This window comes from Paramormyrops kingsleyae, chromosome 4 (genome assembly GCF_048594095.1).
Source record: "Paramormyrops kingsleyae isolate MSU_618 chromosome 4, PKINGS_0.4, whole genome shotgun sequence".
Classification (NCBI taxonomy): domain Eukaryota; kingdom Metazoa; phylum Chordata; class Actinopteri; order Osteoglossiformes; family Mormyridae; genus Paramormyrops; species Paramormyrops kingsleyae.
In genome coordinates, this window is record NC_132800.1 from 42,816,095 (window position 1) to 42,830,238 (window position 14,144).

A 14,144-nucleotide genomic window follows, 5' to 3' on the forward strand; every position below is an offset into this window, starting at 1 on the left:
TGATGAAATCTCCCGAGTCTCCCTCAGGTTATTACATTCTTTCTAAATATCAGTTTTCCATTTGTGCAATGGCAGTCTATAAAAGAGGAGGATAATTGTAGATTACATCGGAGAGCTGTTCCTGCAAAGGATGTCGACAATTCTTGCTGTTGTCTAGAACAACAGCAAGAACAAACTCTTAGTTAATGACACCCACAAACAAATCTGCAACTGCCGCTATCATCTTCCAAAGTAAAATACCAGCGCGTAGTAAAGATTGTAGTTCAGTCTGGGGAGTTCGGTCCTATGGGTCGATATTCCATCTCGAGATTTGATTTGCTCCCTTAGTTGCACTTTAATGGCAAAGAAAAGATAAAGATCCTCTTTTTCCCCGGGAGCCAATCAGATGGCCCATGCACGTCAATGCTACAGAATCGAGCGTAGCTATTGCGGCGCAGAGCACATGTCATTAGTGTCCGGGTGCGAGACGGCAGGAAGGGGGGTTGAAACATCGAGAGAAACGCACACGCTCACACACTCCCTGGAACAAAAAGTCCATCCGCGAAAGCATACCAAAATGACCAGTCAGTACGAGGAGGACACTGCGGACAAATCCGACTGTAAAAGTAAATCGCCAACTTTGCTCTCGTCCTACTGCATAGACAGTATCCTGGGCCGGAGGAGCCCCTGCAAAATGAAATTGATCGGAGCACAAAGTTTACCAACTCTGGCTGGCAGATCGGAGAACGAGAGGGTGACCGAAGGTAAGGCGACTTTCGGCGACACGATCCGGTGACAACGCCTGTAGCCTCGGAAAAATGGATCCACTAGCGACCGACAAGCGTGGAAAAGCGTAACGGCGTAGAACACACCGAAAGTTATCGGTGCAGGGTGCAATCACTGCTGACAGGATCGGTAACGCGCGTCTTTCGATGAACACATCGCATTTCTCACCGTTATAATGGTACACTGGGATTATGAAGTTACCTTCCACGTATCGAATACAAACGAATGACTTTGGTATGTGTGAGTGTCATTTCACAGTAATCGAAATGTTGAACACCTAAACTTTACAATCGTTTATAGAAGTCATACAGTTCAAACATATGATTAAATTTAATCGAAACATTACATTAAAATCACGTTTAAATCACACTACGTAAATACATGCAAATTTGTGTATGGATGTTGACATTTTCTTGCAGAATAGGCCTAAATGCTGGGATATTATTAATATTAATAAAATGGAGTTGCTGGTTTTTGATAAAATTATTCCAAAATCTTTATGTTTCTAAATTAATCCATGCGGCATGCAATGTGAAGAAAGATGTGTTTTTTAAGATGTTGTATTGTCCACATTACGTATGGTTCTAAATTCTTTCTCTGTGTTAATTAACGTTGATTTCAGAAGTTAACAGTGTGAAAAAATTAAATGTATATGCCTTCGATACTTGACAAGTTATTTCTTAAACGCTGATATAAATGTCGTTAAAATACTACAGTTTCTATAAAATACGTAAACACGGGACTGCTTTATACTATGAATGGGCTCTTTCAAAGGTTTCTTGTTCACCACCGTATCGCTCCCTGTCGCTCGTATCAGCCTCCCCTACAGACAGCCTGTCCTTCGACTCCGAGATCCACCTGCCGCCGAAGCTTCGCAGACTCTACGGCCAAGGAAAGTACTTGGACCCCGTGAGAGTATTTCACGAGCATGGGGAGCAGGGAGAGCGCGAGCGGTTACTTGACCAGACCTGTGAGAACCTCAAAATTATCCAGGCGCCGCAGGTCAGTATCAGCCGCAGCAAGTCCTACAGAGAAAACGCGAGTTTCAGCCAGAAGGTGCGTGACGCCAGCCCAGAGCGCGCCGCCGAGGAGCTTGTGGAGATGGGCACGCTGAAGTTCGAGGAGGAGGTGAAAGAGGAGCCGTGCGGGGAGTCGGACCTCTCCCCCAAGGAGGCAGAGGGCCTTCACAACGATGGGGATGTTAAAGACGGAGAGGACAGCGTGTGCCTGTCCGCGGGCAGTGACTCGGAGGAGGGCATGCTCAAGCGCAAGCAGCGGAGATACAGGACTACCTTCACCAGTTACCAGCTGGAGGAGCTGGAGAGGGCCTTCCAGAAGACGCACTACCCTGACGTGTTCACCAGGTACGGTGTGGGCAGCTCTGTAGCCCGCTGGAGCAAGGAATAGCGCAACTTTCAGTGATAGAAGGCTCACAAAGCGCCACAAGTCTTATTATTAAAACACTGGTCTATTTATTGAAATACCAGGGGCATAATGTCTATTATTTACTAATGTTTATGGAACGGTCTATTTAAGTACTGTCTTAAATGAAATTGATAACATTTCTAATACAGTAAGTTGTTTTTTTCCAGTCCACATCATCTGTATCCATCTGTGGTAAATTTGCGTCATTCTGATTTAAAAGAAACTGACCTATTCGAATCGAACTCAGTAGACACAATTAACCCCTAATATTGCATGTTATATAAATGTTTTTATTAAGTGTTTTATTAAGCGAAGATCCTTATTGATTAATTTAATCATGCAATTTAACTACAATCACCAATACCGGTTTTATAGCGCGTCCGTAAAATAAGAGTGTTTTTAAAAATAATCACCTCAGTTCAAAATTATTTTAAATACAAATATTACTCTGGAGTCATAATTTTTTTTTGACTCTTTAGTCCCTGAAAACCAAATGTACAACACACCGCAATCTAACGAATATATTTAATATTAAATATTTCGACTTTAAATTTTCCACATTTAGCCTCTCTTCTACAGATTGTCACAGTACAGATTTGTATGGATGATTTACTGCGTAGCACGGCGGTCGCAGATGTTTACTAAATGTGGTGTTTGTCCTAATTTCTCGCCGTAGTGTGTACTGTGTTGTTATGACTCGAACAAATATTGTGTCGAGTCCAATTGAAAAGAAACTGCTCGTGTTTGCCGTGTATACGGAAATGGAGGTATTCGCCAAAAGCTGAAGCGGGCGCGATTAGCGAGCCCGCGGGGAATCTGTACACCTGCTTCAATTGAACGCCTGCAATTAATGTTTTTTTTGTCGGTCATTCACATACAAAAGAAAGGGAGTTGATACATTTTGCGCCTTTATTGTGACATAGTCACCCCTCTTCAGACACACGCACGCACACAAACGCGCGCACACACACGTGCATGGATCACATTTTTTCCTCATACACCGCGAAATCTAAACGTGTTTATGCTTAGTCTTTCAAATTGTTAGTTTTAGTTACATGACCATTTTCTTTATAGAAAAAAACAAACGACAATTTATAAATAAAGAATCGCAATATATACGTACGGAATTTTCTTGAACAACGTCGCTTCAATTAATGTGAACACTTGTATCGTTTTCCACTTTTTCGAAATTGTAATTATTTTAATGAACAATTTGGTAAATTTTAAGATTAATTCTAAATGTTAAATCTCGATGTAATTTAGTGCATCACGGCAATTTGGCAATGTTAAATTTAAAATCTTCAATAAATTTAAAATCACTCATCATATAATTTATTTCATAGCGCTATAAGGAGTTTCGACATTAAGTCTACATGCATAAAATAATCTCATAATAAATTGCCATTCATATTGCTCTATAGGCCTATATATATATCATAGCTTTCTTACCGTAATCGAATATATGTTTTAATTACAGTAGTAAAGTTATGGATATTTTAAATTTAGAAAGCAAAGCAACTGAATTATCGTTACTTATTTATAAATATACAACAAATGGGCTCTGTGTCGGCTGGCCGTTAGACTATTATAGAGTGGTTTAGAACAAAAAATCTGTAAAATCATTGATAATTTTTTTCGAATTATACATTTCGGGAAAATTATTGATTTTTTGCATCGAGACGATAGAATCACACGAACAGATGTTGTTTACCGGCATGGGCGTAGATTTGGGTTTGGACTGTAGGGACATGTGCCGTGTGTGTTCTGGGGGGCGATTCGGTTCCTACCAATGTCGAAACCAAACCTACACCCTTGCTTCCTGGGCAGGTACTCTCCAATTCAGGTGCAACCACCAGATTTTAAACAACACTTCTCTTCATTTCAGAGAGGAGCTGGCAATGCGATTAGACTTGACTGAGGCCCGAGTTCAAGTAAGTAACGCAATTTTATATTTTAAGTACAGGCTTACATATTGAAATATACCGACACCGTACGTGTATACACATTCATATAATTATTTTTATGTTTAATAATAGTAGCATAGAAAATACAGCAAAAACATCTATGTTGTATATATGTAGCCTACTTCCATAACGGTTGTCATCCCTTAGAGCAATTTTATCGTTACTTATTTTATATTAAATTTGATTAGCCGATATATTGTAGTTAGCATCCAATTGCATATTTTTTTCAGAAATACACAGATTATAGACAACACATCATTTAACCAACAAACGGTTTTGTAAAAGCTTCTATATTTCAATCGAAACGTCAGTTTCAACAAAGGCTTTAATTGTTACCTTGTTAAGTGGTTTTAAAGGCGGCACGACCAGCTCCCTTTACCGACGGCTTCCGGTTATCAGTGGCTTCCGGTTGCCGTCGGTTTCCGGTTGTCGGCAGGCATTTCAGCAGTAATATGCGCCCGCTTGTCATTCATAAAAGCGCACTTAGCGCAAGAACAAACACGAAGCTTTCTGGGGCGAAGTGCTATTTGAATTGTCTTCCCCATTTCGATATGCGAATGTGTGTGTGTGTGTGTGTGTGTGTGGGGGGGGTAATGGTATTTGATTTCCCATTTTCTGATTGCAAAAGCTCCGCATTGATCCGATGCCTCGCACTTTGAGCGAGTGACATGCTATTAAAGGTGTTCATGAGCCCCCCATCTCATCATCCCCTCTCTGAGCATGGCTTGCATTTCCAGGCCCATGTCTCATAACCAAAGAGACAGAGCAAACACGGCCAAGTCTGGCGGGCTGTTACAGCCACATAAAACAGATGTCTGCTCTAGTCGCACCCGATCGAATCACTTAGCAGACACCATCAACAGGTGATAAAGCCCCATAAATTCCTCACGGGCCTCGTAGCGCACAACGACCCAACAGCTTCTGCATAGGCGGGGGGTACTACAAATGACACCCCCCCCCCGCGCCCCCCCCCCAACGCACACACACCCCACATTTTCTTTACTGTTGACATTTTCTCCATGGTACAGATCGCCGTGGCAGTCCAGGCCCAGGGGGAAAGTCACGGGAAAGTTAAATAACTCCCGCAGCCGCTTATTTTTTTTTCTGAGAATTTCATTTAAAGAGCATTAATTATTATTAGCGGCTGGCGAGTGGCTCTGGCCCCCTCTTTTGTTACCATGCTTCTTAATTACAGCCTCCCCTCCCAGCTGTCAGGCTGTCTAAACCAGATTTTAATTAGCAAACTTAGCGTAGCGGTGAGCTGAAGGCTTCGCATACGGGCAATTACTGCCGACTCTGCGGCTGTTTGTCACCTTGTTAGCGTGTGGAAGCCGGGTGTTAAGTGGATAGACGGCTTCCTGCCCCTGCTGCCGAGTTGCTGCCTAGCAGTCCTGAAAACATGTAGCACCGTGCCCATCCGGGGTGCCAGGCCCGTCCCACAGCAGCACCTTGCCCATCCGGGGTGCCGGGCCCGTCCCATAGCAACACCTTGCCCATCCGGGGTGCCGGGCCCGTCCCACAGCAGCACCGTGCCCATCCGGGGTGCCAGGCCCGTCCTACAGCAGCACCGTGCCTGTCTGGGGTACCGGGCCTGTCCCACAGCAGTTGCTATGGGGTTAAGTTCTGCACACGATCACCTCAAGCCTCGAGAGGCGTCTGCTCCCCATCACCTGCATCCATCTTCGGAACGGCAGCTGGCCAGACACAGATGCATGGGCTTGAGATGCTTCCCTAAACTCCCAGTCCACTGAAGCCAGCCCATGTGTAATACCTCCTCTGTCAATCTGCAGGTCTGGTTCCAGAACCGCCGGGCCAAGTGGAGGAAGCGGGAGAAGGCGGGAGTCCAAACACACCCCTCAGGGCTGCCGTTCTCCGGCCCGCTGGCGGCCGCCCACCCACTGAGCCACTACCTTGAGGGCAGCCCCTTTCCCCCCCACCACCACCCTGCCCTTGAGTCTGCCTGGACTGCTGCCTTTCCAGGCCTGCCTCCCCCACCAGCCAGCTCAGCACCCCCACTGGGCTTGGGCACCTTCCTTGGGGCAGCAATGTTCAGACACCCTGCCTTCATCAGCCCCACCTTTGGCAGGTATGACCCCACCTTAACCACACCCACTATTATTTGACCCGCCCTAACCACACCCACTAATCAGATATGACCGCTTTAACCACATCCATACTCAATCGTAAACCTGCTTTAACCACACCCACTATTCAGATATGACCTGCCTTAACCATATCCACTATCCATGTATAATCCTGCCTTAATTACACACATCAGTCAGGTATGACCTCATTTTAAGGTCACTATTCCAAATACAGCCTCACCTTAACCACACCCATTATTCAAATATGATGCCAGTTTAACCACACTCACTATTCAGATATGACCCTAATTTAACCACACCCACTATTCTCATATGACCTCAGTTTAACCACACCCACTATTCAGGCTAAATTCCTCACCCTTTCACATCACATCAAAGACCCTGTATACTGAGCACAGTTTGCAGAGTCTGGCATGGTGTACTGTGGTCTTTCCTACCCAAGCAGTGCTGTAGTCCCTGCCCCTCACAGCACAGCATGTGTGCACACCCCGCTTTCCAGTCTATGTAACAGAAGCGGATGCTAACATAGCAAGCATCAGACACTGCCTTCCAGATCGATCTGTGTCCCCCCCAAGCGACCGCAGTAAGCAGGAATCCTCTTCAGGTTTTGTCCACCATCACGCCAGGTCACCAAGGCTTTAACTCAGTATTGATCGCCATGGTGTCCATATCCCTGCCACTAGCGGAGCATTGGCATCGTGGCCACTTGCCATTTCACTGTTGGTCACATGTCCCACATACTAGATTCCTCTCCGTATCTCCATGGCCTCCTCCCGATGGGATGGAACGTGTCCTCATCCCCATGAAGTCCTCCTCTCCGTATCTCCATGGCCTCCCCCAATGAGATGGACCATGTCCTCCTCCCCGTGAAGTCCTCCTCTCCGTATCTCCATGGCCTCCCCCGATGGGATGGACCATGTCCTTCTCCCTATATCTCCATGGACTCCCCGGATGGGATGGACCATGTCCTCCTCCCCATGAAGTACTCCTCTCTGTATCTCCATGGCCTCCCCCGATGGGATAGACCGGTTCCTCATCCCCGTGAAGTCCTCCTCTCCGTATCTCCATGGCCTCCACCTCATATGTGGTTCCTCCCACACATTCCAAGGTAGCACAGTTAGCTTTGATGTTGACAGCACTGCCCCCCCGCCAGCAGGACTTGTTGTTTCTCTACACTGTAAGGACAGGAAGTTCCTCCTTCAGGCTACTTCACAGCTTGGTGAGGAAGAGTCTGTGCTCTGGCAGCTCACCCCACTCCGACATAGTGAGGCTGGAGGGAAGGGGGTGTCATTAGCTGTGGGAAGGCATGTATTATTTCTGCTGAAGTTATTTATTTATTTTGCTTGTGGGGGATGGCAACAGTTCATCCAGCACTGGATGCCATGGCACAAGCTGCCTGAGGAGGTGTTAATTTGGTCTTATCAAAGTACCACGCTAATGAATTTAGAGAGGGACAATCTGGAAGCAGACACACTTGGATGGATACCAGCACTGAGCCATAGTTTAATATTTCTGGTGAGATATCAGCCTGGTGACCATGTGGCTCACTACTAATTACCATTTGTTTTGTGTGCATGTATGATATTCATGTTTAAAGAATAATAATATATATATACACACTTAGTGGCCAGTATATGAGGTAGACCTGCTCATTAATGCAATGTAGCTGTATGCAATGTATTTCTGTAGCTGCACGCATACAGCAGCCTATCAGGCACGCACACACACACGCACACACAGACAGGGTCAGGAGGTTCATTCACTGAGAGGCTGAGCTTTAAGTCTCTTTGGTTTCAGCATCTCAGAAACAGCCAGCCACCCGGGATTCCATGCATTACAGTGTTTAGGGTTTACAGAGGATGGTGGGATTAACAGAAAAACATCCAGTCAATGTTATTTTTGTGTGTGAAAGCGCCTTGTTCATGAGAGAGGTCAGAAGAGAATGGACTGGCTCGTTAGCACTAACAGCAAGGTCACAAGTGTAAAAATAACAGCTCAGGACAGCAATGGTGTGCAGAAAGGATTCTCTGAATGCAGAACCTGTCAGCCCTTGAAGAGGTTCTGTAGACAAAGGGGATCCTTCCTGCTTCTATGCAGGGGTACCTAATGAAACATTTGCAGAGTGTGAAAGTATGATCTGGACATTGTATCGATAAAAGACTTTGTGTTTTTAAAATTTTAGAACTAAAAAATAATTTTGAATTTTTTTAACATGATAGGAAAGTAAAGGAAACTTTGGAGAAATCGGATTTAATCTCTAATATTCAGTAAAATGATGTTACCTGCAATAGCTAGCCGGTCCACATGCCACTATAATGGCATGAGAGAAAATTCCAGAAGGTGGCACAATGGAGGACAACAGAAATTCCATGTGCACAGATTTTACCTTCTTTTCCAGGTAGATATATCTTCCTGGGACTTGACCCAACAACTCCCTGGGCTTTAAGCACTGCCCACTTAGGTGCCATGTGCTGACACCCGCTCTCTCTTCCCTGCAGGCTCTTCTCCATGGGCCCCCTGACCAGTGCGTCCACAGCAGCCGCGCTCCTGCGGAACCCCGCCCCGCCAACGGAGGGCCCTGGACAGGCAGCGGCGCTGCCAGACCCTTCCTCCTCCTCCTCTTCATCGTCATCAGCGGCAGCAGACCGGCGTGCTTCCAGCATCGCAGCACTCAGGCTGAAGGCCAAGGAGCACTCGGCACAGCTAACGCAGCTCAGCATCCTGCCGCCCGGGGGTGCCGGCAAGGAGGTGTGCTGAGACGCCCACCTCCAGGCCCCACAACATGAGCACGACCAAATTTTAGGAGGACTGGAATCTGGAAAATTCCGGAGACCTGCCCCCATATGACCCCCCCCTCCCAGTGTCACCATGTACCCATTAACCTGCATGGGTCTGATACTGCAGAAGAATGATGACCTCTGACCTTTAACCCTGTGAGTTGATCCTTTTTTTTTTTGAGATCCTGGGCTCTCTTCACCCCCCCTCCAATGTATGGCTGCAGGTCTTCATTTTGAACTCCTCCACCCCATCCTGAATGTGGGTCTTGATTCTGGTCTTTGCCCCACCCACTGTCAGTGTGGACTGCCAAGCTCAGGTGTCCAGCAGCCAAAGCTTCCTGTCACCCTTGCTTCCACTTCCTGTGGCATCTGGGCCCTTAACACCCCCCCCCACCAGCCAGACCCCTGGGGGCACTGCAGGTGCGGTGAAGCCTGGGTGTATGGGGGATGGGCGGGCACTGAGGGCAGCATGCCAAAGGGAAATGCCCTCTACCAGGACACATGATCTCTGCCAACTATGAGGAATTCTACGCATCACTCGAAACAATTATTTGGATTTAGAAAAAAAGACACGCGAGTGAGAGAAAAAGAATCCTGTATATTTGAAAAACGTTTGAAGACGTTGCACTTGATGTAGTTTTGTCTGAATGTTGCTCTGTAGGATTTTCCTGTGTTCATGAGATATTAGGTTCTAGCATTTTATTTATGTCCATCCTCTATTTAACGTGCAAGCTGGAGGAGGCTGCGGACGGCAGATGTCGTTTCTTCTGTAGCGCGTCTGTACTCTTCCATCCGGACGGGGCCCCGATGCAGAAATAAAACCAAACCGCAGAGGAGAAGCACCACCTTAGTTCGTCTGCACTGTACATAAAGCGTGCACTGAAAAATGGTTGTTTGACTACGTCCCTTCATATAATTTATCATACGGAATAGGCACGGTACATCCCCGTGTGCGTTTCCTTTTCAGGCAATTTCTCTTCCTTCTTTTAGGAAAGAAATTTTAGGTAATAAAGGGCAGTAGAGTCGTAGAAAGACTGGAGTCAGTTTTTCTTGTAAACAGAAAAAAATGATTATTTAGAATTTATTTAGAATAAAAGAATTTAACGAATCAATGGGATAAAATAAAAATATGACAACTCCATTATGACTTTTTTCTTACAAAAAACAGGAAAATTATTAAATATAGAAAGAATTTTAACTCAGTCATTTCGCATGATTTCTTACGAATGCACATGGTTTTACCCTACAATTATCTCGTACTTATATTTATGTAGGTTCCTTTAATTTGGTAGTTGACAGGTAGGTGTGTGTGTGTGTGAGAGAGAGAGAGAGAGAGAGAGAGTACCTAACACTTCTGTGCGTGTGCCGAATTTAGTAAAATAATGAAACCCCGTCTCTCATCTATAATTGGGCTTCTTACTTATGGAGACCAGTATATATTTTTACTATCCCTGCATGGCAACAAACTCTGACGGAGAAACAATGCCTTTATTTCACGTCTGGCTTAAGGAAGAGAGCCTCGCCGTGATAAAGAGCCAATTTACCGTCAAATATTGAAACAGCAAATATTGATACGGCTTCGTAAGATATTGGGCTTTGGTTTACACATGTACGCTGAAATCGGAGAAGAGCGCTTACCGGGAAAACATCTACGGATATCATAACATTTCAGTTTTAACTATTAGCCAGTAACTCAAATAAACCACCAAAAACGTTTTACCGACATGGGAGCAGCTAATTAATGATATTGTTTAGTTTGCCTGTAGCCATTTTAAAGAAAAATAAATTCAGAGTCCGCGCTTCACTATTCAGGCGAAGCTCTGTGTGTTCGGATTGTACCGATGGGTTCGATTAGGTGCCAGTTTGCTGCTGCTAGATCGGGGTCTGCAGCTCCCCGCACAGAGAAAACACGCGAAGTAGTAATGGTTAAGTTAGAGACTATTTTATCATCAAATATAGATGCTGACCATTTTAGAAAACCTTAATGGGGATAATAAATTTAACTGATGCTGACGGTACCAATTCAATACCGCTAATACGCCAAAAGTAAAGTAAAATTACACACCGGTCAATAAAAAACAAATTCATAAAGAGAAAATAACGGTGTCTGAACCCACAGCGCCGCAACAGGCACCGGGCTAAACGTGTTTCATTAATGGACCATATTTAAGAAACAAACTCAACGTTTGAAGGCAGACAAAAGCTGGGGATTTGGGATTTAAATCATAATGCTCATTATGTCGGCCTGTTAACAAAACACGCTTTAAAAAACTTTTAAGGCGCCAAATTGGTTTTAACATCTGTGATGCCAACTCAGTCGAAGCGGGTCTTTTCTCATTAATGAAGTAACAACTAGTTTATCAGAATCCCTTTCTTTTGAGTTGGCGCTTTAATTCTCAAATCCTCCCCGCTGGATCTCGCCGCAGAGGCAGTGCCATTACCGCAATCAATGCGCCGCTTTCACTGAAGTCATTTTTCCCCCATTTGACCCGTCCATGGTGCTGAACCAAATCGCGTGAAATTACCCCTCGGATTAATTTTCTTCTTTATCGCTTGCTCCGGTGAAAAGCTTTCACTTTTCTTGTTTTACACTCGCTAATCCCGTCTCATTCTAGGCTTGCAAACAAGTGGGATCTGAGGGAGGGGAAATAAAGGAGGATGAGGCGACGGAGAGGGCGGGAGCTCCGCTTTCTCCATCTGGATCAGGTTTAATTCTACTCTTAATATTCTCCAGAAATATCGCGCTCCGAGGACCTCCTGACCTCCATCAGGTCCATATTAAACATTGACATGTCACGCATGACAAACTCAGAGTGTCTTTTCAAAGGAGCATTAAGCAAAGAAACCAATTTTCTCCTTGCGAGCCCTGGGAGCCGTGAATAACAAGGTTTTTCTCTCCCCCTCCTTCTAGAAAGACCAGTGAAGCGTGTTTAGGGGGATTTTTATGAGATTTTCCAGAACGGCTTAATCTTATTGTGAGTATTATTAATGAATAGCAACCCAATTTGTTCCTAATTTCTTGGAATGTTCGCTACAGTTCGGAGGTTGGCTGACCCGCGCTCCGCGCCCAAGCTTCTTCTAAAAACCTCGTTTTTCGTCTAAAATTGGCGCTTAAAAAATAAAACCGTCGCCCCAATTGCCAGCTCGGCTTCGTGCTCTTTGCGGAAGGGAAAAAACCTAACGAAAAACGTAATCCCGAAGAAAAAACCGGGACATGCTTTCTAAGTAAGGAACAACGACGACGCCCCAAAAACAAATTACTGTTACTTATCATACACTAAGAATATATTTTACATATTAAGATATATAACACGGCGGAAACGCCAGTTTAAGTGAGCCTGAATAAAATGCAAGAGTTGTTTTATTTGTTTTAAGGCGCCGTATAAAGCAGTGAATTGAAGCCGGACAGCCGTTTTTGTTGGGCTGATTAAAGACCTCGCCCGTCACCCGTTAGCACGCCGTCCCAAATGGCTCTTTAACGATCCCACCGGGGCGCGGCCCTTCCGTAAGCCGCTTTGAGGTTCCCCCTCGCCTGCCTTTGGAGCCGCCGAGGGGAATGCGCGCTGAAAAGCTGAATGACCGGTCGCTAGCGCTCTCTACTCTTCTTCGGCTTGCCTTAATTCCCGGCTCTTTTGCTCTCATCCAATTAGTTCAGTGCATTAAGCGGTTTATCATCTCATAGCTGTCCATTCAGAGAAACAAGGGGGACACTTTGCAATGGCTCCCCCGCGCATTCACACCCCCGGGTACTTACATATTCCACTATGATATGAATAATGGGCAAAGAATAGGACACTAATTCTCTCATGAAAGAGCGCCGTGTCCGCGGCTTTGCTCAACGCCACCATGCTGATTAGAGAGAAAGGCAATAAAGCTTAGCATAACAAGACCAATCCTACTTATTAGCTTAGTGCTTCAATTAATGCAAAGCCCATTGCTATTGAGCGCCGCGGTTCGAAAACAGCCCCCCGCCCGGTGCAAAGGGATCGGAGACGCGGGGCCGTCACTTAACGGGGCCGATTGCAATAAAAACCGAATGGTGTGAATAGCACCAGTTAAGCGTTTTACCCACCGCACAGCCGACGTGATTTTTCTCTTTCATAAATATATAAATAACTGGGAATATATACACCCCCAACCCCCATCGCAGACACAATCTAAGCCGCATCAAGTCTTATTCTTAAGTGTGCCGCCACTCAGAATACCAGCCATTAGCCGCGCAATATAAAGTGATTTAAAGGCAAGTATTTATGGAAATAAGAATTTCCGCGAAGGAAAATGGCACAAAGCGAGTCCTCAACTAATCATATAAAGGCAGTGGAGATGGGCCGGCGGGCGCGTCGATTTGTTATTACTAAGAGGAAATTTAAGCTGTAATTTCAAATATCTTAGGATCAAAATTTAAAACAGGCGCTTTTAGCTGAAAAATACAACTTAGAAAGCACGTTTAAAATTAAGAAACTGTGCATCTGCCGTTAGGGAATAAAATAGGGCGTAATGACGGCGAGTGAACGCTAGAGCTACACGTGTCAGTATCTCGCGGCAAGGTTGGGGGACGCAGGACTAATCAACGGTGAAGACTGAGCGTCAGGGTCCCACCAGGCATTTCTGAAAGGCACTTCTCTCTCCCGAACACAAGGGGGCGCAGTGGTAAAAGATTCACCACTGGTACATTACTGGAAGAGCTTTTGTAAGCATCAAGCTGTACAAATAGCATGATTGTGCTCCGTACACACTGCTTTAGTCACCATTTTTTGGCATTTCATGACTCTAAATGGCTATGACCATTAACAGTAAGACCCCGGAAGCAGGTTCATCTCGATTGTTTCAACTACAGAAGAACTGGCTGTTCAGCCACCATCCCAAAAGTCCTACTCTTTCAAGTGTGGAGAAGGACATCAAATGATGAGCGGCAGCGATAACTGAGGCTGGCCAGAAAGCTGCTGACTGCGTGGGAAGTCAGGGACTCATAGGCAAGCTCTGGATGGGAGGAGGTACCTGGGAAAGAGGGTGCTGCCTCTCGAACCCTGGGCTGTCCACCAAGTGGGCATGCAGCCAAAGCTGGTGAGCAGGAAGAGATGTGAGGAGCGGGTGGGGGGCCTCACAGC

General features: G+C 45.5%; 1 protein-coding gene across 1 annotated transcript; it reads left to right on the forward strand.

The window, feature by feature from the left end:
* The first annotated feature begins 306 nt into the window (after positions 1-306).
* Positions 307-10,177, forward strand: arxa (aristaless related homeobox a). Its single transcript, XM_023796456.2, has 5 exons — positions 307-743; positions 1,583-2,129; positions 4,076-4,121; positions 5,945-6,240; positions 8,758-10,177. Exons 1-5 carry the CDS (start codon positions 386-388, stop codon positions 9,014-9,016), a joined length of 1,506 nt encoding a protein of 501 aa, XP_023652224.1. The 5' UTR covers positions 307-385; the 3' UTR covers positions 9,017-10,177.
* Positions 10,178-14,144: the final 3,967 nt, after the last annotated feature.

What these genes read in the sequence shown, in the direction of transcription:
- arxa (XM_023796456.2), top strand. Translation starts at nt 386, where the DNA reads ATGGCCCATGCACGTCAATGCTACAGAATCGAGCGTAGCTATTGCGGC. An exon ending in TACCCTGACGTGTTCACCAG is followed by an intron (nt 2,130 to 4,075) that starts GTACGGTGTGGG and finishes TCTTCATTTCAG; the next exon opens with AGAGGAGCTGGCAATGCGAT. An exon ending in TGACTGAGGCCCGAGTTCAA is followed by an intron (nt 4,122 to 5,944) that starts GTAAGTAACGCA and finishes GTCAATCTGCAG; the next exon opens with GTCTGGTTCCAGAACCGCCG.